We start from the raw sequence: 25,598 nt of genomic DNA, 5'->3' as shown, positions 1-25,598 counted from the left end.
GAAGTCTCAAGTTTTGAGGGAGGACAGCCTTATATTTTATCAGGCTGAATATTATTGCTCCACTTCTGAGAACGACAGATTTCTATCTTCCCCTTTATTCTAGTTATGCTTTTAATCAGAGACACTTATGACAGTGGATCCTGAGGAGTGGAAGGATTTGTACTCTGTTTCCCCCCTATCTCATACACACTACATCTGCTGATTTGCAGATACACATATTGCTGTCACTATATGACATAACACTTTCAGAAACAATATTTAGATTATTTCCATTGCTGCTATAACCATTTACTAAGCCTTGCCACATTTCCCAGCCATGCTGCTGTGGTTTTTTTTATCATTCAGCCAATCAAGATATAAAAACCTGACATAAAGAGCCATTTTGCCATGTGAGGATTTATCTAGCGCCCACAGGATACTAAGCCCAAGCAGTCAAGAACACCTTGATGAACTGATATCATAAATAATGTTTAAGACATAGTCACAGCTATAGTCGTTAAACACAGAGAAATAAATGCTCTCTGGTAGCAATACCTCATACCATTCTATAATTGGACATATATATTGACAAATTCAGGAATTTAAAAGCTTTCTAATCCACTTCCTCAGACTGAGCAAGTTCATGGACAAATTGGTTTCCAGATTGCATCAGGCAGAACTTGACTGCAAATGAAATGGTTTTTAGCACAATGAAACCCAGCTGTTTAAAACAGCCTACATCATACAGAAATTCCATGTGACAAATTAAAAAAAAAAAAACAAAAAGCCAGAGCTCCAGCCACGTACTTCATTATAGGTCATGAACTAGGCCAATTTTAAGAGAGAGTGTTAAAAGGCTAGTTTCAAGGCTTCTGTTATTTTCTCCACTCTCCCCAGAGACACACTATTATTTGGTTTCCACAGAGGAATTGCTTTTTATATCAGAAAAAAAATCCCAAAGCAGAAGGAAAAAATATCTGATCTGACAAGCATTGCAAACACAGTTAACAAGCTACTTTAATTATCCTCCTAAGATTTTCCCATTTGTACTCTGATCATCATCTTCTTCACAAACTTAATTATGCCTCATTTGTTCTTGCTGCACTACTCTCAGTGAGTATTCCAGGTGGAAAAGAGGAGCCTGTTTGTAACCGTAACCTCAGGTAATTGTTATGTAGTTTTTTATTTTGCTATAGAATAATTCAGAGTTTTTAAGAAAAAAAAATACACAGGAGTATCTTTGGGCAATATGAATATTGAGTAGAAAGCCAGGGTATTTCCACATCAGAAAAGCAAAACTTGATGGTTATGTGATCAGCCATCCATCTGAAAATTATCACTAGTCTGATGATTGAATAAATGAAGAAAATCATGTTGTTATCTTCTGCATTTTAGATATCAGTATTAATAAATTCTGATTCCTCAGCAGAGGAAACCTTTCCACAAACTTGACCTTTGAGAAAGTCAGAAAGAAGAACAACTGGGAATAAATATGCTTCGTGAGTCAAATACTGAGACGTGAAGCTAGTCACTATTTAGAATTTATGCACTTCCAGCACTTTTAAAGTGCATAGGAATGACTGTGTTCCGACTGAGTACAGACTGAGTAAATACCCTGAAGTACCATAATTTAAGGCCTGATGAGTTTCTTCTAACTTTTTGAAAGTCCTAGGTTTGCCCCTCTACCATGCCTGAACTTGATTTCACCTAGGTTGCTTTTTGAGACACATTATTTTTATTTAATTAACCTACTGAGACACATGACTGCTGCCCCAAACTCGCAAGCATTTTTGAGCGCAATGAAATGCCAAGCCTTAAAACCTAGCATGATATACAGGTAACTAATCTTTACACATTAACTGGCCTTCAAAATGGAAACACAAAAATTTCACAAAATTCTAAGCTTTAAAAGCATCAAAGCTAAGTTTCTAATTTTTTTTTTAAATCCAGAGACACAAGACAGCATTAGAATATATTCCATTCCATGACTTACCTGAACCAAATTCCATCCCTTCAGAGATTCAGCAATGATAGAAGTAACTGTTGCACATACACCACCAAAAACCATCAGATGATTAGGTCCAAATTTTATTGCATCGTAGAAGGCTTTGAGTCCTTTTGCATTGTCACACTGGAAAAAACAAATAGAGATACAATATTCAATGTCACAAATAAATGAACTAAGAAATAAACTGCTGAGTAGTTGGGCAAGGAAAAAAAAATCAGGGGTTCCACAGACATAAACATAAGACCTAAACATGAAAAATTTGAGCACTCTCTTCTGGAGTCCTAAAGAGCTATAGTAAAAGAACAGCAGAACGCCTCATTACATTCTACAAAACAAGAATTTTGGTACCACCATTTGACAAATAATGAAAAAGTCCAGTAGCAAATGGTTGACCGAAACATTTTCTACATTTAGAGCTAACATTCCCAAAGCAAAATTTGTGATATAACACCAGATTGTCAGCAGGGCTTCCATAGTTGGAGGAAAGTTTGACGCTACTGATAGTCTCTATAAAAAAGGTACTGTCTTTAAAGAACACTCCTAAGGAGCTTCAACTTAAAGTCCAACCTCAGTATGCTGTGCAAAAATATGTAGCAGAGAGCCTGTCATTTAGAAGGGTAGCAACAAATCTTCAAAAGATAACAAAATATTCTTTTGAAGTGCTAAGAATTAATTGTTCTGCTCTCATAGTTCACACAGCTTTGTGTTAGGCTGGGCTAGGTGGCATTCTGAGGTCCTTCTAACTTCACCTGTTCTTGGCTTCCCTGATAATTAGTTTGATCATTATTTCAGGTGTAGAGAATTTTACTGTAAATTGAGACCAAGACTGAAAATTAAGAAAAAAAGGCTCATGCTAGTCAGTATTGCAAAAGATATATCAATCCTTGAATAAAGTAGTATTAATAATTCATAATAACCCTAATTCAAGCTTGCAATAGAGTATTAATAAATTATGCGCCTGAAGGTTGAATTTGATTCCAAACCATATGGGAAGTCAGAAGTACCAACAGAATATAATAGCAGCTGCCACTGCTCCACTAACAGCCACTCCTATCTCTTTTTGAAACACAAGTTTTCTGTCCTCTTTTGCCTCCTCTGCAAAGTCTTCCTTGAATGTACTCTTTATAAGAACTATCACACACTAGCCTCCAATATTTCATTAGGACTATTCAATAAAACAGTTCATTTACTATCAGCATCCAAGTAGTAATTGTATTGCATTCTGCAGAGAGAATAAAGATTTTGACTAAGAAATTTGGAAGCTTATATTAATCTCCTTACTGAATTAATATGCTAAAAGAAAAATTATTATATTTGCATTCTATCTGCAAGAATAGAATTATTGCTCCCACTTACTCAAAATGATACAGATATTTAATGAATAGACTCTCTTAAATTGCATAATATAGCCCAATGCTTTCTTTCCCAATGCAGAAAAACCCCCAAAACTTCTCAGCACAGGAGAGGCTCCCCTTTTAGTTTAATGTGCTTGTTACAAGCTCACATTGTGAGGGAATTAAGACTGTGATCATTGGAAGAAGCAGCACTCTCCATTCTTACTCCTTCACTCCTACTTAAAGACCAGTTTATTCCAAGTGCAACCAGAAGGCTCAGTTACTTCTTAAATCTGAAAGCAGCCAAGGACACAAGAGCTTTAGGTATCTGCACTTAACTGACATTTAGCAAAGTCTTTTCCCTCATCCACCTTATCACATGAAGCTGCAGCAGAAGAGATTGATGAACTAGCTTTCATACCAACTTAAAACCAGTTACTATAATTATTTTGATTTTTTATTAGGTCACATTTAAAATGTATCACTAAGTAGCAGTTTGAGAAGAATACAAGCCATATATGAAATAAAAAATATGTGAATAGTAAAATAACTGTCTAAAGTTGCAGCCTGTGAAGGGCCATGTACATGAGAAGTTATGCATAAACAAATTATAAGGACTTATGGTATGTTATCTGAAGCAATATCCACACTAAAACCCACCCTTATATCACAAAATATCTGATGCATTTTTAACTGCTATTTGCCTACAAAATGTTTCTCACTGCAGTAAACTTAAGAAATTATGGGTTGCAGTAGGTCAGCTTGCTGGGAGGTCCAGAATTGGTATAAGGTCTTTCTTTCTTATTTGATTTTTCATGGTTATGAATATACTAGCATGACAACAACCCCTTTTCAATCACACAGCAATTCTCTCGGTAAGATATGCCAAAATGTTTGCTCATCTCTCCCGAGGTGAAAGCTTCACGCTGCTGAAATATATTACTGATCAATCAAAAGTACATACAATAACACCTGGGCTTCTCTTCAGTGTGATCCTGTTAAAAGGCTACCATGTTTTCACCTTTGTACTTTCCTCCTGACTAGTTGCACTTCTTTCTCTTCTAGGCCACTATGAATAATTAGAGTAGACTCTGCCTATTCCTTGAGCAAAACTGTCCGAGTAGTCTAAAGTATGTCTCAGAGATAAAGAACAAGAACTTAATACTGTGGCTGGCCACAGTGGACAGAAACGAAAGGAAAAATGAGAAAGATGGGAGAAAGCAGGCTTTCACATTTGTTTAATGTCACATTTCACAACATACACTGCATATAACATTCTTCCCTGCAAGCAACAGAACAGTCTGTCACAAGCATTAAAAAATAAACATTCAAATAAAAATAATAGCCCTACCAAGCCAGATAGACAAGCAGGAGAAAAGGTTTCTTCGTGCCTCTAGTCTGAGGAACGTATCCTTAGCGAGCTCCTGAAGCCCTGTGAACAACTGGATTTTTTCAGAAATCCCAGGTGGCCACTGCTACTGCTCATGGTCTTCAATTTCCAAACCCTACATATGTAACCATAAAAGTGGGCAGTGCTGTTGAAAGACAACGATCACTGAAATTCCCATCATACTGCCACCCAATGACTTCCTGAATTGTTGTCTCCAAGTGACTCCAACTGGGTCCAGGGAAAACCCTTTGCAGCAATCTACAAGACAACTAAAGATTGCATAAGAACCAAAATCCACATTAAAAAGCAAAAGCTAGAAAGTCCTGGCCACACGTGGATGACAAGAAGCTGACTGTCTTACTCATTGTAGCATGACTGACAGCAATGAAGGGGAAAGCATCCCTCATAAAAAGTCACAAACTTGTATAATGAAAAATATAATCTGAAGGAGCCAGTACTGCTTTTACCACCAAGTTTTGATATTTTGCCTGAATTATCACCAACACGTCTACTTCCCTGACCTGAACTGCAGCCAGCTCACTTCAAGCCACATATAAAACAGGGCAGCTGTGCTGTGCCCCTGACCTTGACTGCACATTGAAACACTGACCATGGCTGCAATACGTTTACCAAAACCAGAATTTCAAATATATGTGATTTGTCACTTATCACAATTTTCTTCAGGAGAAGGCGCTGAAAACTGCCTACCCCAAACACATTAATTGCTGTGCTCACTCTCAGCCAAAAGCCAGGAATAAGCAAAATATAAATAGCAAACATACATATTAATGAAATAATTACATGAAATGTATCTCTCAACACACTGACTTGACACAGATTACCTGGGAAATTCATAAGGAAAAAATACAACCAAATCACTAAGCAAAGGCTTGTGAAGTGTCCTGCCTCTTGCTGTGACAAAGACAGCTTAATATCATAGTTGGCATCTGACAAAATGTGCATAGAACCACCTATTTTAATTAGGAAAAATAGCCAGATGAACTGCTGCATTGGAGAAGAGTGAAAGGAATTTGTGGATTGAAGTGTGAACCTTCCTGAGTCCTCTTCAGAGGAGCAGCTGACAAATAAAAAACTATAATCCTCCACTGAGAAAAGGATGTGAATATACAGGGAGGAAGAACTGCCTGAGGCATTAGAGGCGCACACAGGCAAGAAACATTTCTGGAGAGAGCAGCACAGCAGCTGAATACACAGGAGAGACCTCCAATCTACCCAAAGGCCCTCTGCAGCTGGGAGAAAGGATGTCCCACATGAAGGCCACACATCACTGAAGTCAGGAGAAGCAGCAGGACTGACCTGTGAGGGTTGCTGGCTGCCAGGAGGGCTGTCTGGCAGACAGAGAAAGAAACACTGGGATGTGCACTGAAATCCTCATGGCCATAAGCATAACACACTGCAAGTCCTTGGTGCACAGAATAGAAATCTGTGTGACTCTCATACAATAAAAAGTTTTGCCAACTCCATAACATGGACAGGTTTGAGTAATTGCAGGGCTAGCACAACAGTAGATACTTGCAGTTTAACTGACCTTGTTAGAGTTGCACAGCAGTGAGGATTGTAGGGACAGATACACTGGTCACATGTGTGATTATGTTTAGATTTCTTGCTGTTGGATAGCTATGCTGAACTGTTTCTCAGCAAGCTGTATTCTGGCACAACTATACTTTTTCTGTGTAAAAGCAAACATGAGGAACTATTTTGGTGTCTATTGAGCTACTGACAATTGATGTTAGAGAGCCTTTATGAAAAGAGGGACTAACAAACAGCTGTCATATGCATAATAAAATATCCAACTTTATCAAGTGATATCAGAGCTTTCAGCAGCAATCTGCCCTAAATGCTCATAAATATATTAAGAGACTTTGAACATAGGGAACAAAGGTACAAAGGCTTATTCCTGACCTCTGCAAAATCTTGCCTAGAAACTACTCTGTGTTACAACATCAGCTCAAATGGAGCTAAGAAGGAAGACCAACAATTATTTTAATTTCATTTTCACTGACTTCTTTAAAGTCATCAATAAATACAGATAATTCAGTGAAGAAGATATAGATAGCTACTCGAAGCTACAAAAAATGTCAATCAATTTGGCAAACTCTGCCTGCTTTATATGGGCAGGGCATGCTTCCCCTGAGGTTTGTCTCTGGTTTCAAGAATCTGCAGTTTTGGTACTTTAAAAGCCAGCAATTATATTTTTCCATTTAATTGCTGTAGCTGGATTTTCTTTCCATGAGTTTGTTCGACTGCTCTTGGAACCTCCACTTTGACAACCACAGTATCTGGTGACAACATAATTATCCATTGAAAGAAAAAGCACTACTTTTCAATTGTTTTAGAATACTTCACACTGTGCAAAGTAGGTGTGAAATGTCTTGCCAGAGGATGTTATGAATGCTAAAAGTTCACAAATACATGAAATTAAATTGGACTAGTTCAGAGATCAAAAAATCAATTCAAAACTTCTTCATGGAGAGATGGCAATTTTCTCAGGAAACACCTGAATCACAAATTTTTGGTGGCCAGGATACTATTCTAGGGAAGCAAGACCAAAATCTCACCCTTTCCTACTGATGAACTGACAATGTCAAGTACTTGCACCAAGTCTGGTCTGAGCTGCTATAGCCATTCCCATGTTCTGCATTTGAAAAAAAAAAAAAAAAAAGCAACTCCCTCCAGCAAGTATACTAAACTTCTGTCTTGAAAGTGAAGTTAACTCATGCCAAATGGTGGGCTTTTCTGTATGTGATTTCTTTATCATATTTTAATTTAACTAAAATATGCAATCATATTTAGAAATCATATTTGGTTTTGCTTTAGAAAGACTGGCAACAGCAGAGGAAGACTTAATCTATTTAGTGAAATATTTCCCAGTAAATTAAGTCTCTTACCTTGACACCTCTTGACATACTTCTAGAGTTTATCTAGCAACTTCTTTTTCTGATTTTGCTTGCTGCACAGCTCACTGAGTGCTCCCTCTAAGGTACTGGTGCTTGGCATCTCATTTAGCAGCTTATATTCTGCCTTTGGTGTCACCAGCCTTCCTTAATGACTGATCCCAAAGCAAGGGGGACCCCTCGCTCCTCTGTCCCCTTATGTCCTAAGAGCCTGTCTAAACACGTTGTTAAGGCTCAGCCTCTTGCTCAATGACATTTTCTTTTTACTCACTTTCACTGTTTGGAACTGAGTCCACCAAGCAAGATAAACAAAGATTTCCTGTCTCTCCTTACAAGAGATGTATATTTACTTTTCCCAACAATACCCTTTTTTATTATATGACTTATATTTTCAGTCTTGTTACTATTTCTTGGCATATATAACATTTACACTGAATGATTCCAATTTAAGAACTCCAATATTAAATGGAATTGGGATGTAGCAAATAGATAAATCCTGTGTAATCAAAACTGACTCTGTCTATGTTTCCATCCCGATTAAACATGCAGTAGTACCAGATATTAATTTGACTTCCTCTTTTCAGAGTAAACTTGCATTCTGCTTGAAAGGTGAAGTCTTGCCTCAAAGGTAAAGCTTTTCCCTGATGTGTAACTCTTAACACACACAGAAGTTCAGAAGATCATCAAGAAACATTCTGTATATTTGTGATATGAATATCACTCCATTTTAATAATGCAACTATTGGTTGATTTGGCAAGGTTTTGGTAGCAGAGGAGCAGCAAGGGTGACTTCTGTGAGAAGACACCAGGAGCTGCCCCCACATTTTTCCCTAGAACTGATAGCCAGTTGTGGCCAGCTCCAAAAGTGCCCACTGCCCAAAGCTGAGCTCATTCAGCTGATGAAACTCTGAAATAACACATTTAATAACAAGCAAAAAAATCCCACTGTACAGGAGCTGTGAAAGAGGAACAAGAAAAAAAAAAATGAAAGCAATAGCCTTGCAGGCACCAAGGTCAGTGAGGAAGGAGGGGCAGGAGATGCTCCAGGTGCTGCAGCCCATGGTGAGACAGGCTGGCCCCCTGCAGCCCATGGGGGTCCACAGTGAAGCAGAGATCCACAGCCTTTTTTTTTTTTCCCTTCTCTTTTTCTCCTGGCTGTACCACTAATCCTGTGCAGGAGCTGTTCGAGGGCTATACAGCAATGTAATTCAGGTAACACTGGCTAGGATGTCTGTAAGAAGTTGAGCAGGAATTCAAAATATAATTAACTTCTTGTGAATTGCCAACAGAAAGGTAACTTTTGGGCCTTAGAGAGACCCTGTTGTGCAAAATGAGCAATTAGTCAGATCCCACAGTAAAAGTTACTGAGTTTTGTTGGATTGTTCTGCAGTTGGACCTGCCATCTTACCTGAACCAAACTGGTGTTAGTCCAAATATTTCTGGACAACAGGGGATTTCATAACATCCATATTGTATTGGCTCATCCACAACATACAGTCCATTTTATTTAACTTACTCACTTCTGCATTAATCTAACAAAATATTACACAAGATAGTTTTACAGATGTTTTTTAATTATCAGCATTAATTGAAATGGATGTATGTTCCCAAAAACACTGTCCTCTTGAATCAGAATTTTTTCCAAGTATCTTTAAAGCTACTTGTGGATGTTCACATTCACAGTTTTATGTCATAAATATATAAAACACAAAATTAAATATATAAAACACAAAACTAAGTCTTGGTACTGTATTGATTTTTTTTTCTGACATTCTGGTGCTCAAACACCTGTCAGATATTTTTGACAATTCAGTATTAACAGGTAGACCAATACCTTGCTTAATTCTTCCTCCCAATGTAACTTATACTCTCCATTGCCAATATGTTTTATGGAAATAAGTGGAATTATGGAAAAGCACAAAAATTCCAAAGGAACAGTAAAATAATATATCCAAACAGATTTAGAAAACAAATAATATATTCTGGTTTTGAGAATAAGCTGGCTTAGCTTTCTCCAGCTATTCCAATTTTTATCAAGAAGTTCAACATTACAATGGTTTCTAACAAAACAAAGAATTAATTTAATTATTAATAATTGGGGAAAATATCTTCAGACTTCATTTTTATCAAAATACTTTTTAAAATGCCCCTATGAAATCAGTTATGTTTTTGCATTTAAGTAACCTCAGAAGGTGTTAATTGCTTCAGACACTTGAACTCCAAGATCATTATCACTTAAATTTATTGTTGCAATCTACTGATTATCTTGATGTCTCTCAGACATGTGCTGTAGTAGAATTACAAGGTATTTGCCAGCTGCTGCTCAAGTACATACCGGGAGCCAAAGGAGACAATCCTGGCAGGTTCAACACAGAGTTGCTAATGTCAATTCTTCAATTCTGTACTTGTCTCTTTTTTTTTTCTTCCTTTAATTATTACCATTTATTATTTATCATTACACTGCCAGAAATAGCCTACGTTTTCATAGTCACATTCTGATGAAATATTTCTGTTAGATTTCCTTTCATTCCTTCCCCATCACTTTTTAGAATATAGGGAAGAATTCAGAAAAGTGAAAAGATGTGTCATTTAAATATGACACTGGATTTTGTTTCCCACATCTGGAGTATGCAAAAGATATGACTTTTCACAAGAACAATCAAAAATAATACATCATACTTCAGTCTATTTCTTGTAAATAAATTTTCTGAAACTGCCTCTAAAGGTTTCGTTTCACCACTTTTCTCCTTTCCTTATGTTTGCTACTGACTATGTACTCAGTTTTAATGGGATTGGGGTTTTTTCCCCCCAGGTAATTTTGGAAATAGGAAAATCACCTCATGCAGGGAAGGGCACCATCTCTAAACTCTTAGCGTATCTTTTCAGTACACTGGAAATTGTTACATACTAAAAATGTATGCAGCAGCGCTCTTTACAGTAAACAAAATAAAAGACTGAAATAAGAGAATAAAAAAAGTGAAACATCCAAATTTATACATAAAAACCAAGAAGTTCTTGTAGGTGGAAGAAAATAGAGGTGCACTAGAGCAAAACATTTAAAGTACCAGTGATATACATGATGGACTGCCTGGCACCCCTCTCTGCAGTAATAAGCTGCAACTGAAACCAAGATATGAATGCAAAGATATTTTGAAAAATCACTTGACCCTCAGCAAGCAGCAAGAAGCAGTTGTAGGGGAAGTCTGCTGTATGAATTCTTTCTTCACCATGACCTACTTACTCATGGCTTTATTTTCATAAAAAAGGTAGGGATGGGGGCAAAAAAAGAAAGAAAGAAAGAAAAAGAAATCTTTCTTGATACTTTTCTGACATGACATTAAAAATTATTTTGAGGGTGAAGAGATATGGAAAAAAAAACCCAAAAAGCTCTTCAGCATCCTTCTGGTTAAGGGTCATGCTGAAATAAAGCCTCCCTTGTGTGCCTCTGTCATACAGCAACAGGGCCCATGTCTCAGTGCTCACAACCACAAAAATTTCTAAATAAACATTCACCAGGGATGACAAGAGGCACAGATGACTCCAAGGCCCTTCAGAATTGTTCTTATAACTTCTGAAAGTCATTTACCTGGAAAATGTGTGACAATCTCTTAAGCTATCACAAGGATGTCTGTAGCATCCTTGAAAATATATTTGAATTTTAATAAAAGGTCCGAAAGCATCTGGCATTTTTGGAAAATATGATGAAACTCTTCTACTTTAGAGGATTTCATTCAACATCAAGAGTGCTTAGTGGTATGTGTAGCTTCCAGCATGACTTTTCTGAAGCAGTATTCTTTGAAAGGGTTTTTTTTTTTGGTGCTTGGTTTTTGTTTTTTTTTAATTCCCAAACAAGAACTTCAGAAACACAGACAAAAATCAGAATTAAAATACAGCTGACAAAGTAAGAGGTTAGAAAGGGCAAAATTAATTAAGAATAGCAAAAACTATTTTTTTTTTTACTCAAAGGTCAAGAAAATCTGGTATAATAACCTCCATCACAAGTCCATGATTTTTAATTAAAATCTTTCTGTGATGTAAAACAGTTGAACTTTGTCCATAGTGAATGAAATTCTGCTAAGCTAATTTATCTAATGAGGAATAACGTGTTATCCTTTGGATAAACTACCATTAAGTAAGCCCATAAAAGCCAAATTAAATTCATGGTATGCTTTAATTTGGCTTGAATTAACATAGCATGAGACTACAATAATTCACCATTTCATAGAAGTCTTAGGCTGGAAAAGGATAGAGTACATATCAGCACAGTTAGCATCATATTCTTTTTCCCCCTTAATACCTGGCAAAAGAGAAAACATGGAGAGAATAAAGTTTTATTTCACCAGCTAAACACGTGGGATAACATTCAGCCTGTGAGTAGGCACAATGCTTCACAGTCAGCAGGTATGAAAAACCCCCAAAATCCCAGTGTCAGTTAGCAACCTTGCTAACAAAAACCTGAGGTGCCATGGACTTATCTGCAATGGGAAGTTGACTCAAAGTTGAGCCTAAGAGGCAAAGGAAAGAGAAGGATCAGCCCTGGAAGTATGAAGAGACAGTGGAATGGAAACCTGTTCAAAAAGGTTTCCAATTTCATTAGGTCTGTAGGCAAGGCTGTCACAGGTATTACTTCAAGCCAAACTTAATTTGTTGTTTTCCTATCTAGAGGCTCTCCTTGATCTGAGTTTTATATTCCAGAAGAATAACTGGTAGAGATTAGGGAGACCACTTCAAAAACTTGAAGTGGTGGATCTGTATGATATGTGGTCGTGTCACATTCGCACATGAACACTAAATTTCAATAGCTTTAAAGCTATAAAAGCAACATACTGCCTCCACACTGCAAATTGCAACATGATTAACAAACAGCTGTTCCTTTGCAAGATCAAGAAAGGGTAGCAGACTAACAAATAAATCCTCACCACTCACATTCAGCAGAGTAGAACATGATTTCTACAAGCAGACTGACCAATGCTCTTTCTTTTTCTTACAGCCCTTATAGAAAATCTTAATGAAGCTTGCCAAGAACAGGGTATTACTCACCTTGAAGTATTGACCCTTGGGGGTTCACTCCTTATGCTCGCCCCCTAAAAAAGGCCATGTGACATAAAAGTGAAATAGAGCTGAGCTGAGTGCAGGTGAAATGCCCACAGAGAGCACAGCCCAAACCTGCAGTTGACCCCAGATGTTTAAAAGCAAATATATTCAATGGAAGTCTGAAAACTGCAAACAAAATTCATACTAGAGGCTAAGGTCTGCTAGTGTGCCCATCTTAGCATAATTAGACCACCCTAATTCTCTTCCTTTAGTTTCTTACATGTGTTGCATGTTTGTCACACACTCACAACAAAATTTGTTCCTTCAACTCCTTGCCTGCTTGCCACGCAAGATGAATGTAGGAGCCCAAGAACTGCTTTGTCTCTGAGCACACTATCCTCCTTCATAAGAAACCTGTCAGAACCCAGGACATCTCTCTGACGTTCCTGGATGTTCCGGGCCCTGGCCAGGGGAGTTGGAGGCCCTGGCATACAGCCAGAAACCCCTGTGGCTTTGAACCTGACCCATGGAACAATTTGCCAACCTTACATGAAGAATTACAAGTCACACAAATTTAGGTAGCACAGTAGAAATGATCACAGGGTGAAGGAAAATTTTTCAGGGTTTGTACATGGGGATCTGGGTTTTGTACAGGGGGGTCAGGAGCTCCAAGATGGAGGGATTTGGGTGTGCCCTGTCCTTCTTCTTTCTAACCTCCATGTTCTGGGTGAGGATGGCTTCCACAGATTGGTTTAGAGTAGAAGGTCACTGTTTACTATATGTGATAGGTATTGGGACAAAACTGTAAATATACAATACGTAGCATATAGTATAAAAGACAACACCAGCCCTGTGGGAGGGCAGTGTGCCTCTGGCTGACCTGCTGAGCGGACCTCGGCAGTTCAGGAGGAAAGTATTTTAGCTAGCATTCAATAAACAACCTTGAGACTGACAGCTGAAGACTCCCGAGTCTTTCTTTCTTTGGAAGTGTGGGTTGGGAAGAGAGACTTTTCCACCTTTCAGGGTCACCCTGACCTGGGGGAGACCCCGACAGAAACCCTAACACAAACTTCCTCAGACATCTCTCACTGAGCTAGTAATTAATTCCTCAACTAGTAATTCCTCAACTAGTAATTCCTCAACTAGTAATTCCTCAACTAGTAATTCCTGCTGGCTGTTAACCAAGCTCTACAGAAATCTCACTGACACCACGAAGAAGTTCCAAACTACCAAATCCTCTGTCATCTGCCCAGTTGTCTTCCCACTGTGGTTATATTTGAAACTTCCCTGACTGCTGCTATTACTTTGGCACCTAATACTCTGCTACCCCACAAGCAAAGCTTATGTGCATGAGTAGAATTCATGCCTGTGTAAATTGACTTTTTTAACTTGCCTAAATGCCACTAAAAATGGCTTGACTAAACTCTAATAAACTGTAAATGACTAAACTGCTTGAATCATCATAGTAGAAAATTCACTTACTAGTTCAGTAACTGGATAGAGAAACATGTAAGTTTTTTCATCTGTCTATGGAGATAACCCTGCCTTAAAATCTCCACGATTTTGTCAGGCTCATTCAGTCCTAAGCTGCCCAGAGATAAAAAATAAATTAAAAAACCATGCAAATACCAAATTCCTTAAGACAGCCTGATTTCTCTTATACCATGTACTCCAACAGAGCTAAATTGCTTTAAGCTTCTACAGGGAACAGTGCAGATTCTTGACATTCTTTTGCCAAACATGTACTGACTGTCACCCAGAATCTTAACAGGCTAAAATGGTATAAAATGCTAATAGAATGATTCTAATCATGCTGTCAAGCATGGCTGACACTACACTGTCAAGTGAAGAAAAGTACTTTGTACAGCTCTGGATCAATTTTATTTTTTTTTTCCTGTGGCATCATATAGGTAGAGAAAGTAGTGTGAATGAGTTAAAATCTTCTTACAATTTTTTAGAAGATGAACTGAAGGAAGATGTGCAAGTCCTGACCAGGTGAAATATTAAATTGACAATGACCTTGTCCAAGGAAACCACTCTCAAAATGAACCAGTGCTAGGAATACCTCATGGGATTTCAAATGTCTTACTTGATGTGACACTCAGAGTGTCTCAAGGGGAGCAAAGGGGTTTCTGTCATTAAAGTCTTCTAGTACAAAGTAGTGGTGCAGAAAAAGAGACCTAAAAAGGTTTTCTGTTGGTTACTGGAAACTGTATAAAAATTGGCAGCTGTGAAAAATGTTGGTGCAGGAGGGAGGCATAACATCTAGCTCAAAACCAGTAGTGAGAATGTATACCAGCAACAGTAGGATTTCAAAGCTTTGATGTAATGCAAGCAGAAATGCTCCAGTGCCACCGACCAGATCCCACAGTAGAGCCAAGAAAAGCATTCTTTACTTAGGTTGTGGTCAGAAACATAACACCTGGCTGCCACCTTTCTACAGCCCAATTAGAAGAGTTTCTGCAAGTGGTTCCCAATTCAAGTAAAGCAAGTTGACAAATTACGACTAATATTTACAGTTGTTTGAATATGACTGCTGACCTCACATTGAAATGGATGAGTTCACATCATCTTCTCCATTTTGTCAAAGCAGGATGTGTGCTTACAGGTTTGTGCCAGCATGTGCATGCAGGGACAAGGACAGAGGAGGACAACAGCCTTGCTGGTTGCCACAGATCTTCCTGCAGCCCTGATTTGATGGGTATGCTTTGAAGGTAAAGGACAACACAGTAGTTAAAAGGAAATGCTCTTTTCAAAGACCCCATATCTCGGCTTCAAGAACAGGACAATTTGGCAGCTGAGTTCCACATACTAATCTTAAAAAAAAAGAAATCCACAAACAAACAAACAAACAAACAAGCAAACAACAACAGCAACAAAAAACCCTCACCACAAACACACTAATAAAGCCAAAACAAATCGGCTCCCAAAAATGGAACTGGAAGCACAAGTCAACTTGCTGAGCTGAGGAGCACATACTGACAAAATAACATCTCAGGTGCCAGTTCGCAAAAACATGGAACAGCCCATTCCTCAGGTGCAGTGGAGACTGTATTCCCTAAAAGCAGTAAAACCAGTGGAAAAAAAAAAAAAGAGGGATAATTTCTTCCACTGCCTCCTATTTAGACTGCTATATGCAAACCAATGGGAGACTGTGTGAGTACCCTCTTCCAATGTGTTCAAAATGTAGCTTAAGCTACTGTAGGAGTTGGAAGATAGGAGACTCCCACCCACAGCAAAGAAGAGGAGAGAGAGACAGGGATATGTATGAATCACAAATATTAACATGGATTTGGGCGGCATGTGATGTGTTAGCATGCAAACACGACAGAGTTGGAAGGGGGAGAAAAGTGTCATATGTCTCCCCTAACCACAAAGGCTTATTGACTGCTTTAAGCTCAGAATATTTCCGCAGATATGCAGATATGACAAAACAAGTACACCTCCAGATTTCAGAACTCCTCATGCTTTAAATTAGTGATGATAACATTACAGGAAGGAAAACAGAAAATTGGTCCACCGCTTTCTCCATTGTATTGCAACTATTTCTGTGAATTTCTTTTATTCATAAACTATGAAAGTATGTACAACCATAAGCATTAGAAAAAATATGAACATAATTAATTAATTGAGATCACAATAGAAAACAAATTTAGGAAAATTAGACTACAAGAGTTATTTGCAGTGTTACACAGAGAAATTGTTTCCCAAGTTTGCATTTTAATGTTCAAATCAGCAAACAAAAGGCTTTTCAGCACTTAATATTGGGTACACAGCCTACTGATAATCAACTTCTGAGTGCTGCATACTTCTGCTCTATGCCACAACATTCAGAAAAGAGATTAGTTTATATTGACAAAGTACTAATTCCTCTTTTTGACTAGTTCCTGACAGTTGAAGAAACTCTTTATAGTCTTGTTTTGATGGGTTTTCAACTTGTTTGTGCATTAATTCCACCAGGTGTATTGAGAGCAACTAATACTGGTCAGCCCTGTATTCCTCACTGAGTAGAAAGGATTCACCTTCTAATCCATGATTTATCATTGCTGATAAATTTGTACATGCACCTTGAAATGTCATTTGACAGTCTAGCTTGGCCTTTTCAAAAACATTTAGCAACATTAGTTCCTGTGCCTTCTCATGTCCAGAAAATATTGGGTGAGTTCTTAATTACAAATTCTTAGCGTCCAGCAAATAGGGTGTTGTGATTCTAAATGCCAGTTAATCAAAAATATGTAAAATGATATAACTAAGTTATGTAAGACCTACATAAATTAAGCTGATACGAAGATTTAGTGCAGCATAAAAGCAACCTTTAAGACAAAAAAAATCCCATTTTTATCAGCTATCTGCATTAAAAGTGGCACAATGCAAACAGCACTGCTTTCTATTTAGAAATAATTAATCAGAAGTGATTTTGGCACAGCTTTAATCTATTATAAATAATTTAATTGCCTTCCATTTGTAAATAAACCACATTTAAAACCTCGCAGAGTTTCTGTAAGCCTTCTTAATAACATTACTCACTCTGTGACTTCAAACTTTTAGAAAATATTTATACTTAAATCTTCAAAAAGGTATTTCTTCTGCTTAAAGCAAAATACTGATTTTTTCATAGGATGATACTTTTCTTTTTACTACAAGCCACCAAAACATCAAGGACCTGAGAAGAATATACCTTTTTTTTTTTTTTTTTCCACTTGATGATCTAGAAAGAGGAACACTTCTAATTTAACTCAAATAGTTTCAGGACACCTTTAGCAAGAGAACAGAAGTGTGCTTTGTCCTGTCTATCTTGAGCCTGGCAGTTAAAAAAAGAACAACCTCTTCTAAGTGACAAGACTGGACTATCTCAAGCTGAGAAGAGACACAAACAACAGGCTCTAAATATCAGCTAATGCTGTAAACACAAAGGTCAAAGTCAGCTAACCCTCTTGTTGTGTTGAGTCCATCTCCTGCCAGCAAGTGTTTGTCAAACCTACCTTCCTTTTTAGACTTGAATCTAAAGGCACTTTAATCCTTGGTGCCACTGATTTTTGAACAAACGAATTTGGTGATATGCAAACATAAACCCCTGCTTTAGAACCAATTATTACCTCTATAGGAAGACAGCAAAATGGGTAATATTAGCTTGGAAAACTGCAATTGGTTACATGAATGATTCAAGAACTTCTTGCAAAGTACAGAAAAAAATGCAGAAGCTGAACGAGCTAAGGGGAACATCAAGGCAACTCCAGAAACTGTGAGGCCAAGTGGAACAGGACAGAGGCCAAGATTTCCCTTACCCAGATCCCCAAAGGACACAGCTTTCTGCTTCAGGGAAGCTGCTGGAGCAGCAAACTGAAGTCCTTTGCTCATGACTCATTTACCTGAGCTCAGCCAGGTCAAACTCACGTTCATACACAGGAGGGCTGTGCTGCCCTTCACCGACAAGCCAAAGGTACGCGTTAACAGCACCCTGGTGAACTTCATCAAGGCAAATCCAAAGTCTCGTAAGTAGGAGCAAAGAGCCCCTGAGCAAGAGTTGCAAGAGCTCTTTGCAAGAGCAAAGAGTTCAGGCCGGGGGCTGACAGGCCAAGCAGCACCCCAAGACAGGAAAGGGGGAATCTGGTGAACAACAAGTTGAATGTGTGTCAGCACAGTGGGGCTGTGCAGCAGTGAGTGCAGACTGCTCTGCACTAGCAGAAGGACAGCCAGTGGTTTCATGGGACAGACTATTCCCTTTTAGTCATCATTGTCAAAGCTGCTTTTCAAGCAGCCTGCTCATTTTTGAGCCTTTGGATACACAGGAAATTCTGATAAACAGGAGAGAAACCAAGGAGAAACATCAAAAGAGTGATGGAGCACGTGATGCATGAGGAACAGCTGGAGAAGCTGGGCTCCTTCAGTCTGAGGAAGGGAAGGTTACCAGGGCAGCCTTCTAGTCCCTGATGGGGAATACAGATGGAGGCAGACTCTCCTCACAGACATGCAATGGAAGAACAAGAGCTCACAGTCTCAAGTTGCAGCAAGATCAATTCTGATTGAAGAGGCAAAAGGGCAAGTTGAGTGATCAAGGATTGGAACGAGTTAACTAGAGAGCTTGGAACTCCATCCTTGGAAATTTTCAACACCTGACAGTTCAGTGCCCTGAGCAACCTGAGAGAGCTTCAAGATTGGCCCCTTTGAGCAGGGTGTTGGACCCAATGATCCCCAGAGGTCCTTTTCAAGCAAAATTAATTGTGATATTTCAATAATGAGTTGCCACAAGAGCTGAAAGAAAAGCAAGACAGGCAAAATAAGCCTCACAACATCATGTCTATTCACAGCAGTCTCCAATGCAGCACTTATTCTAGCCAACCCAACAGCAATTCCAGCATTAATTTAATAAAGTCTTTTTTTTCAAGCAGTACCTACAAGCACTGAAAATACAGGGTCTTCACCCATTTTTGTAATGAAGCTGTGGAGATAAAACTTTTGAGCCTAAGATTTGTATTACATTTTCCATCATCAATAAGAATCACTTTGCAATGGGAAAGAGGAAAATTATTTAGGTTATTTTCCTTAAGACAGAAACAGGAATATATATATATATAGATAGAAAATGATTGAGAAAGAATGGCATCATTAATCTTCATATAACAACAGTGTGCTCTCTGGCTCTCATGAAAGAATGTATTTGAAACCTTTCTTTTTTTGCTTTTTAAATTACATTTCCATCATGGTTTGTTCTCAGTCACTATAAAGAGCATTATTTACAGATTGTTATGGCTAGTTAGACAGTTGTTTTCCTTGTACTAATTTCATACTGTTTTGCCACAATTTTTCTAACTAGATTAATTTCAACTTGTCTAAAACCTTTTTTTAAAATTCTGTTTAGTCAAGCAAGCAATATCATCTTTCATTTTTACATACTTAGGTTCACCCAGCAACTTCTAATGGCTGAGGAAAAACACTAAGACAATATTTATTAACCCACAAATACAGGATGTGTCACCTTTTGCCAAGGTCCCAGAATAGTTCCTGGCAAGTCAGAGTTTATGAAAGCTCAGTGAAAGCTCTGATGGCAATATTCTTTGTAATAATTGAAATATTGAAACAGTATAATGCTGTAAGGTATTTATAACTTATTGTAATTAAAACTTCTCCTAGAAAACACCAGATTGTCTAGGCTATATTCCTGGAAAGAAGGCATCTGCTAATCTTGGTAAACAGAGCAGAAAAGCGGGATCTCATTTAAAATAAATATTTCTAATATCCATTCATGGCTTTTCTCAGGACTGCTCCCTGAACTGGGACCAGCCCCAGAAGTTGCCAGCACATGCTGCATCCTGTGGAAGCACATCCTGGATGCCCATCACTCTGCAGCTGTGGGGTGCACAGTGTTTCACTCTGGAGTTACTGCTAGTCAGGAGACAAGAGAAAAGCACTTAAATGCAATTCCCGTTTTATTCTTATGATATTGTCTTTCAGATGAAAACTGTACTCTATAGATTTGTGAAAATAGTGTTGGGAAGACTCAGGCTGGAGGTAACAAAATGGTCAGGAACAGAGAGATGGTAAAATTAGATAACGTAAGAGACCCTGAACCAATCCTGGCAGACAAAAATGTCACTGAGTGAATCTGTGCTGAAACACTCTTCATGTAAATTGTGATTGTGAGCCCTTTAAGGACAGATCTCGTTTGAATGACTCCCCTTAGGTAATCAAATAAAAAAATTCTTTTGATTTCCTACCATCTGTTTAAAATAGGAAGGGAAATAGCAGATGTCAGTTGTGTGTGCGAGAATGTACTATCATGAAATGTTCCCATCTCTTCCCTGAGTACTCCTTAACCCTAGCACCACTTCTGCCCTGAGACATCTCAATTACTTTCACTCCAATCCTTCTCCTTCACACTCTGTTGAAAATCTTTCTCCATTCCTGCCTTCTGCATACTCTTTCCCCAGGGCTAGGCTTACAGAGCTAGGCTTACAGGGCTAGGCTTTCCCCAGGGCTAGGCTTACAGAGCCCAACTGAAAAAAAGCATAATCATAATATTTTCTGATAAAGAGCAACAGACATAAGTCTCTGCCCATACAGCTTCTATGTGCTTTCCTGTGCACCCTACAGTCTCCTGTGTATCCCAGCTTTCCTAACACTTGACCCCAAGCACAGGCCTGTGTCTAACCCAAAACTCTTGGCACTTTATCAATACTTCTGTCCTGCTTCTTTCCCAGTGACTACTGCCATCCCTCTTCAAAGAGTACAACCTGAGACATCTAAATAAGTAGAAACTAGTCATGTTACTGCAGCAGATGTACATGCAGGAAATATCCTCTGAGAAACCACATCTGTAACGGAATTTTGAGAACTTGTGAAATATTTTTGTAAGACAGCCTTGTCATGCTGCTAATTTAGATTTCTAACAGACATCCAAATTTCTTTTACTGAGCGTTCTGTATCATTTTCACTTGGGAGAACATCATGTATGTTGCCTCATTACCGTATGCTCTGTTATTCAATGCAGTTTACACAAGGCTTTTTTCAGATCTAGCATTCTCAAATGTTGGCATTCAAACAGAAAGGAAGTGGTCCAACACACTGCGGAATCTGTGCGAAAAATGTGTTTTTAAAGATATTTGAATTTGAAATTTTTTAGTACAAGGAGATGAAAAACAGGACATGCTACGTCTATTTTTTATATAATACTATCAGTATGGTCTTTCCCCTTTTTTTGTTTTCCACTAAACATCATTGAGATGTTGGGCCCAAATATTCATGACATTCACATACTCTGGAGTGTTACATACCTGTAACCTGTTGATTTGACTGATAAATTAGCAATACAGTGACCCGTAGGATTGTCACCAGACTACTAGCTTGACAGAGAACAGCAGCATGCAGCAGCTGTTTCTAGCTTCTGTTCAACTCTTCCCTGTACCTCACAGTGTCCAGCAAACATTCTAAGACCAAGGAGGGAGAGAAGGGAGGGAAGGAGAGGAAGAGAACCTTCTTGCATGTCAGGAATAACCAACTTCCTATCACCCACCTAGTGCAGGTAATAAGAGGTAAAAATTTAGTCATTCTTTCATTAGAATTTTTAAAGTTCTTAAGGAGTATGGCCAGTCAGCAGCTGTGCAGCAAAAGAGTGTGGTAAGACCAGCATGAAAACCCAGGCTGCTAAACTGTAGTGCGTGCATTCATTTGCCTGCATTATTTTCTGCAGGAGTCCAGGAGATATTGTTGCATTCCTGATCCTCATATTGACCTGTAGCTTGTCATTAGGCCAGTGATTTTATTTCTGTATAGGCTCTGAACTGGTAAAATCCAGTCCTTGTTTGTGAGGTGTAGATAGTGGATTCAAAGTCCACAAAGTTATGTGTAAGATCCTACTTTGTTGCTCTACTCTACATTGTGATCAGCAAACTCTAGAACAAGCATTTTTCTGGGACCAGAGTAGAAGATAAGTTTATACAATTCCCAGCATTTTTAGTTAATTGTAGTGATTAATCACTGTCAAACTTAAATTCTGTTCACACACATAAGAAAACAGTTTTGTTCCCCACTACTTACACTTAGCTCAGGTGGTAATGATTTGTGCTGGGCATTAAAAGTCTCTCCTTTCTAAAGATGATGTTGTCTTGTCAGGAGTTTGCACTCTGAATTGTTTAAGGTAGCAATAAAATCCATTCTAACCTATTGCATATCATCATTTATGAACAGTCAACAAATATTGGGAAGATTCGGTGCATCCAGACTGATAAATCTACTGATACTAATCAAAGCCCATGCTAAAATTTCTTCTGGTAAAACAAAAGAGTGAATGCAAGGGGAAATCACACACTACTGATGCTTGACATCTAAGTGATGAACAGACAATGAGAAGGTTGAAATACTGTCACTCACCGCTTCATTTAGCTATCTTTAAGAAAGATGTTGTGAGGACACACTGAGCAGCCTAAGGAACATGAGCGACTCAGAAGACCAAATCTCACTGTCAGAGCTACCACTCTGCCACCTCTGTACACACTGGATGTGCACAAGGAGTCAGCTGGGGCTGGGACAGCCTGCCCAACCAGAAAGCACCACCGCAGGACACAGAGGATACTGCCCCCTTAGCTGCCCTTCCTTAAATTATGAACACCTGGGAGCTGGCATCTATGTTCCTGCTCTCCCAGGTCTGATAACTTCTGCTACTTCTGCAGGTCTTGTGTCCAGAAATACTCTCTGGGCTGAAAGCCAGCAGTGTATGCTCACAGATCAGAGGGCCAACTGCATCCTGTGGTCCACCAGAAGGAGTGTTTTGGTGTGGTCCACCAAAAGGAGCCAGCACTGAGGGAGTTGACCCTCTACTCTGCTCTCATAGCACCCCACCTGGTGGTCCTCTGCACAAACAAGACACCTCTCCTTTAAAGAAAAGCTGAGACAGCTGGGGTTGTTCAACCTGGAGAAGAAAAGGCCCTGGGGAGACCTCTAGCAATCTTCCAGTACTTTAAACAGGGCTCACAAGGAAGAGGAGGAGAGACTTTTACACAGCAGATAGTGATAGAAAAAAAAGAGGAATGGTTTTAAACTGAAAGAGTAGAGATTTAGATTAAATGGTAGGGAAGAAATTCATTACTCAGGGAGTGGTGAGGCACTAGAACAAGTTGCCCATAAAAGCTGTGGATGCCTCAGCCCTTCAAGTGTTCAACCATCCCAGGATGGATGGGGCCCTGAGAAACCTGGGAAAGTGAGAGGTGTCCCTGCCCACAGCAGGGAAACTGGAACTGTACGACCTTTAGGCCCATTCCAAACCATTCTATGATTCTCCTCCCAAGCACAAGAGTTCAATAAAACCACCTTCACAATAAAACCACCATGAGCCTGTGCTCAAGGGAGAAAACTAGAGTCAATCTAAATGCCCATACTTTTTAGGGTGAAAGTTATCATATATGTAGGCAAAGACTTTGATGTTTTGTTGAGGCTCTTTCTTTTTCAGCACTTGCTGAAAAATTTAGAGGTAGAGCGAGCAGAAAAATCCCAAAACTGAGTTGTTATAACAATCCACATGCACTCTCCCCACCCCTGCCCTTAACACAGCTGAAAGTACGGCTTATCTCCATGACTGAAGCTGAGCTAGCATCTCACCGCTGATGAGAGCAAGAGGTGCTGACCTTCTGCTCCTGCCACCCTCTCACTAAGGCTGGTTTTGACAGTCATTTGATCCCACAGTGAGTAGACTGAAACAATCAAAGAGCAGAAAAGTACTCAGGTGATTTCTTTCCCCCGGTCAGTGAGTTAAGCCATCCTACCGTGAAATCAGGAGCAGGCAGGCAGGGTAGGGGATGCAAGCAGGGAAGGCACCAGAAATCTCTTTCTGCAGCAACAACGCCCTGGCTGGGCTGGCTGTGCTAAGAGATCACTCTTGATCATAGCTGCAGAGCTGCCTCCCCAGGGTGCTTTATAACAGAGGGCACATCTTTGCATCTTCTGAGGCCTTACCTCTTCTCTTACTTCATTGCTGATTTTCCATTCTTCCTGTCCTAGTTTCTTGGTTTGTGTGCTCACACACATGTGCAACCTTCAGCTTAAATTTGTAGTAAAATAATAATCATTATCATCTGAGTTTTCTAGGTATCTATGCATCTTCCCACTATGTCTAGGTGAAGGATCCCGTGGGTTTCGGGCTGTAAATTCCCCCGGCTAGCTTGGGATTTAAGCCCGCATGGATCCTACATGGACGAAGTAAAGGACGAGAAGCGCTCTTTCTCCACGTGGTTCTGATGTCCTGTTTATTAGCTGGAAGGGGACATCTGCATCGTAGGGTTTCCAGGTGAAGAAGAGAGAGAGAACTCCAAACTCAAGGGACATTTATACCCGCGGAATGGGAGGCGGGGACGGAAGGCCACACCAGTGGGGAGGGGCGAAGGGAGGGGCTTCAAGGGACAAGACCACCTTATCCGAGGGATACACCATCTGAGGAAAGGGGGGAAACATTTGTATAACACAACACCCAGTGCAGTATCCAAATAACAATCTAGTGCATCACAACATCTAGGTATCACTGTGAAGAAGGACATTGAATTCCACTTACATCTAGCTTGACTAAAAGATGATTTAGCCTGTAGTTTTAACCAGACCCATGACTGCATGCACATTAAATGTGCAGTGGTTGGTAGCCATTAATACAACAAACAGGAACAGGGATTTCTTTTTCTGACAGCATTTTCAAAAAATCTCATCTTGTGTCTTAGTTTGTAAGTTACATTATTGAATAGCTCATTACAAAAGCAGTTTCATGAAGAATTCTTTTAATATTACATATACATGCCAGAGCCTCCTCTTCCTTACAATGGTTATTTCCCACAGTTATTTCATTATCTTCAGAAGACTTGGTTCTATGTTAATTTAAGTAAGTTCAAAAGTAGGCCACGCAAACAAAATGAAATATGGGCAAAGTGCAAAAACTCTTTAATAGTCTCATTTTATTTGACATATAAAATAAATATGGATTTTATTCAGAGGTGTATTGTCATCTTTAAAAGACTGCTAATCCTAGAAGTCATTTTACTGAGTTTTTGGTTGGTGATTTTTATGCAATAATTTATTTCAATTAAATGACAGCATCTTTTAATCATGGGAAGTGTCTTGGCAGACAAGCAATTCTGTCATTGGAGCTTTCATACATTTATTCATCTGCCTAAATTTCCTAACACTTTGGAGTTCAGTTGAAGTTTCATCCTGAATTAATGAATTGGGGAAAGAAATCTGTTTCCTTACAACACAAGAAATGAAACAAGGAGAATGTTAGGGGAAGCGAGAGTAACGTGGTAACTTCAGGCCTGACAAAAAAAGCAGATGCAAACCCTTTGTAATCATTGGCCATCCACCTTCATGTGCCAGAGTTATTAGCCTACAATAGCTATGATTTTTATTTCAATGAAACCATAGATTTCTCTGAAAATTATACAGATGTCATACAAAGGTGCTAGAGT

The 25,598-nt window shown here is 38.9% G+C and overlaps 1 protein-coding gene across 6 annotated transcripts in view; it reads right to left on the bottom strand.

Annotated features, from left to right (window-relative positions):
- The window catches only part of GABBR2 (gamma-aminobutyric acid type B receptor subunit 2), a 456,379-nt gene that overhangs the window by 350,527 nt on the left and 80,254 nt on the right, over nt 1–25,598 (bottom strand). For all 6 annotated transcript variants that reach the window (XM_038127756.1, XM_038127754.1, XM_038127759.1 and 3 more), the window contains one exon: nt 1,973–2,110. In XM_038127756.1, coding sequence (XP_037983684.1) covers nt 1,973–2,110 — 138 coding nt within the window. The remainder of the gene's footprint in view (nt 1–1,972; nt 2,111–25,598) is intronic.

Source organism: Motacilla alba, chromosome 2, assembly GCF_015832195.1.
Source record: "Motacilla alba alba isolate MOTALB_02 chromosome 2, Motacilla_alba_V1.0_pri, whole genome shotgun sequence".
Lineage (NCBI taxonomy): Eukaryota > Metazoa > Chordata > Aves > Passeriformes > Motacillidae > Motacilla > Motacilla alba.
This window is presented reverse-complemented; position numbering and strand designations above follow the sequence as displayed.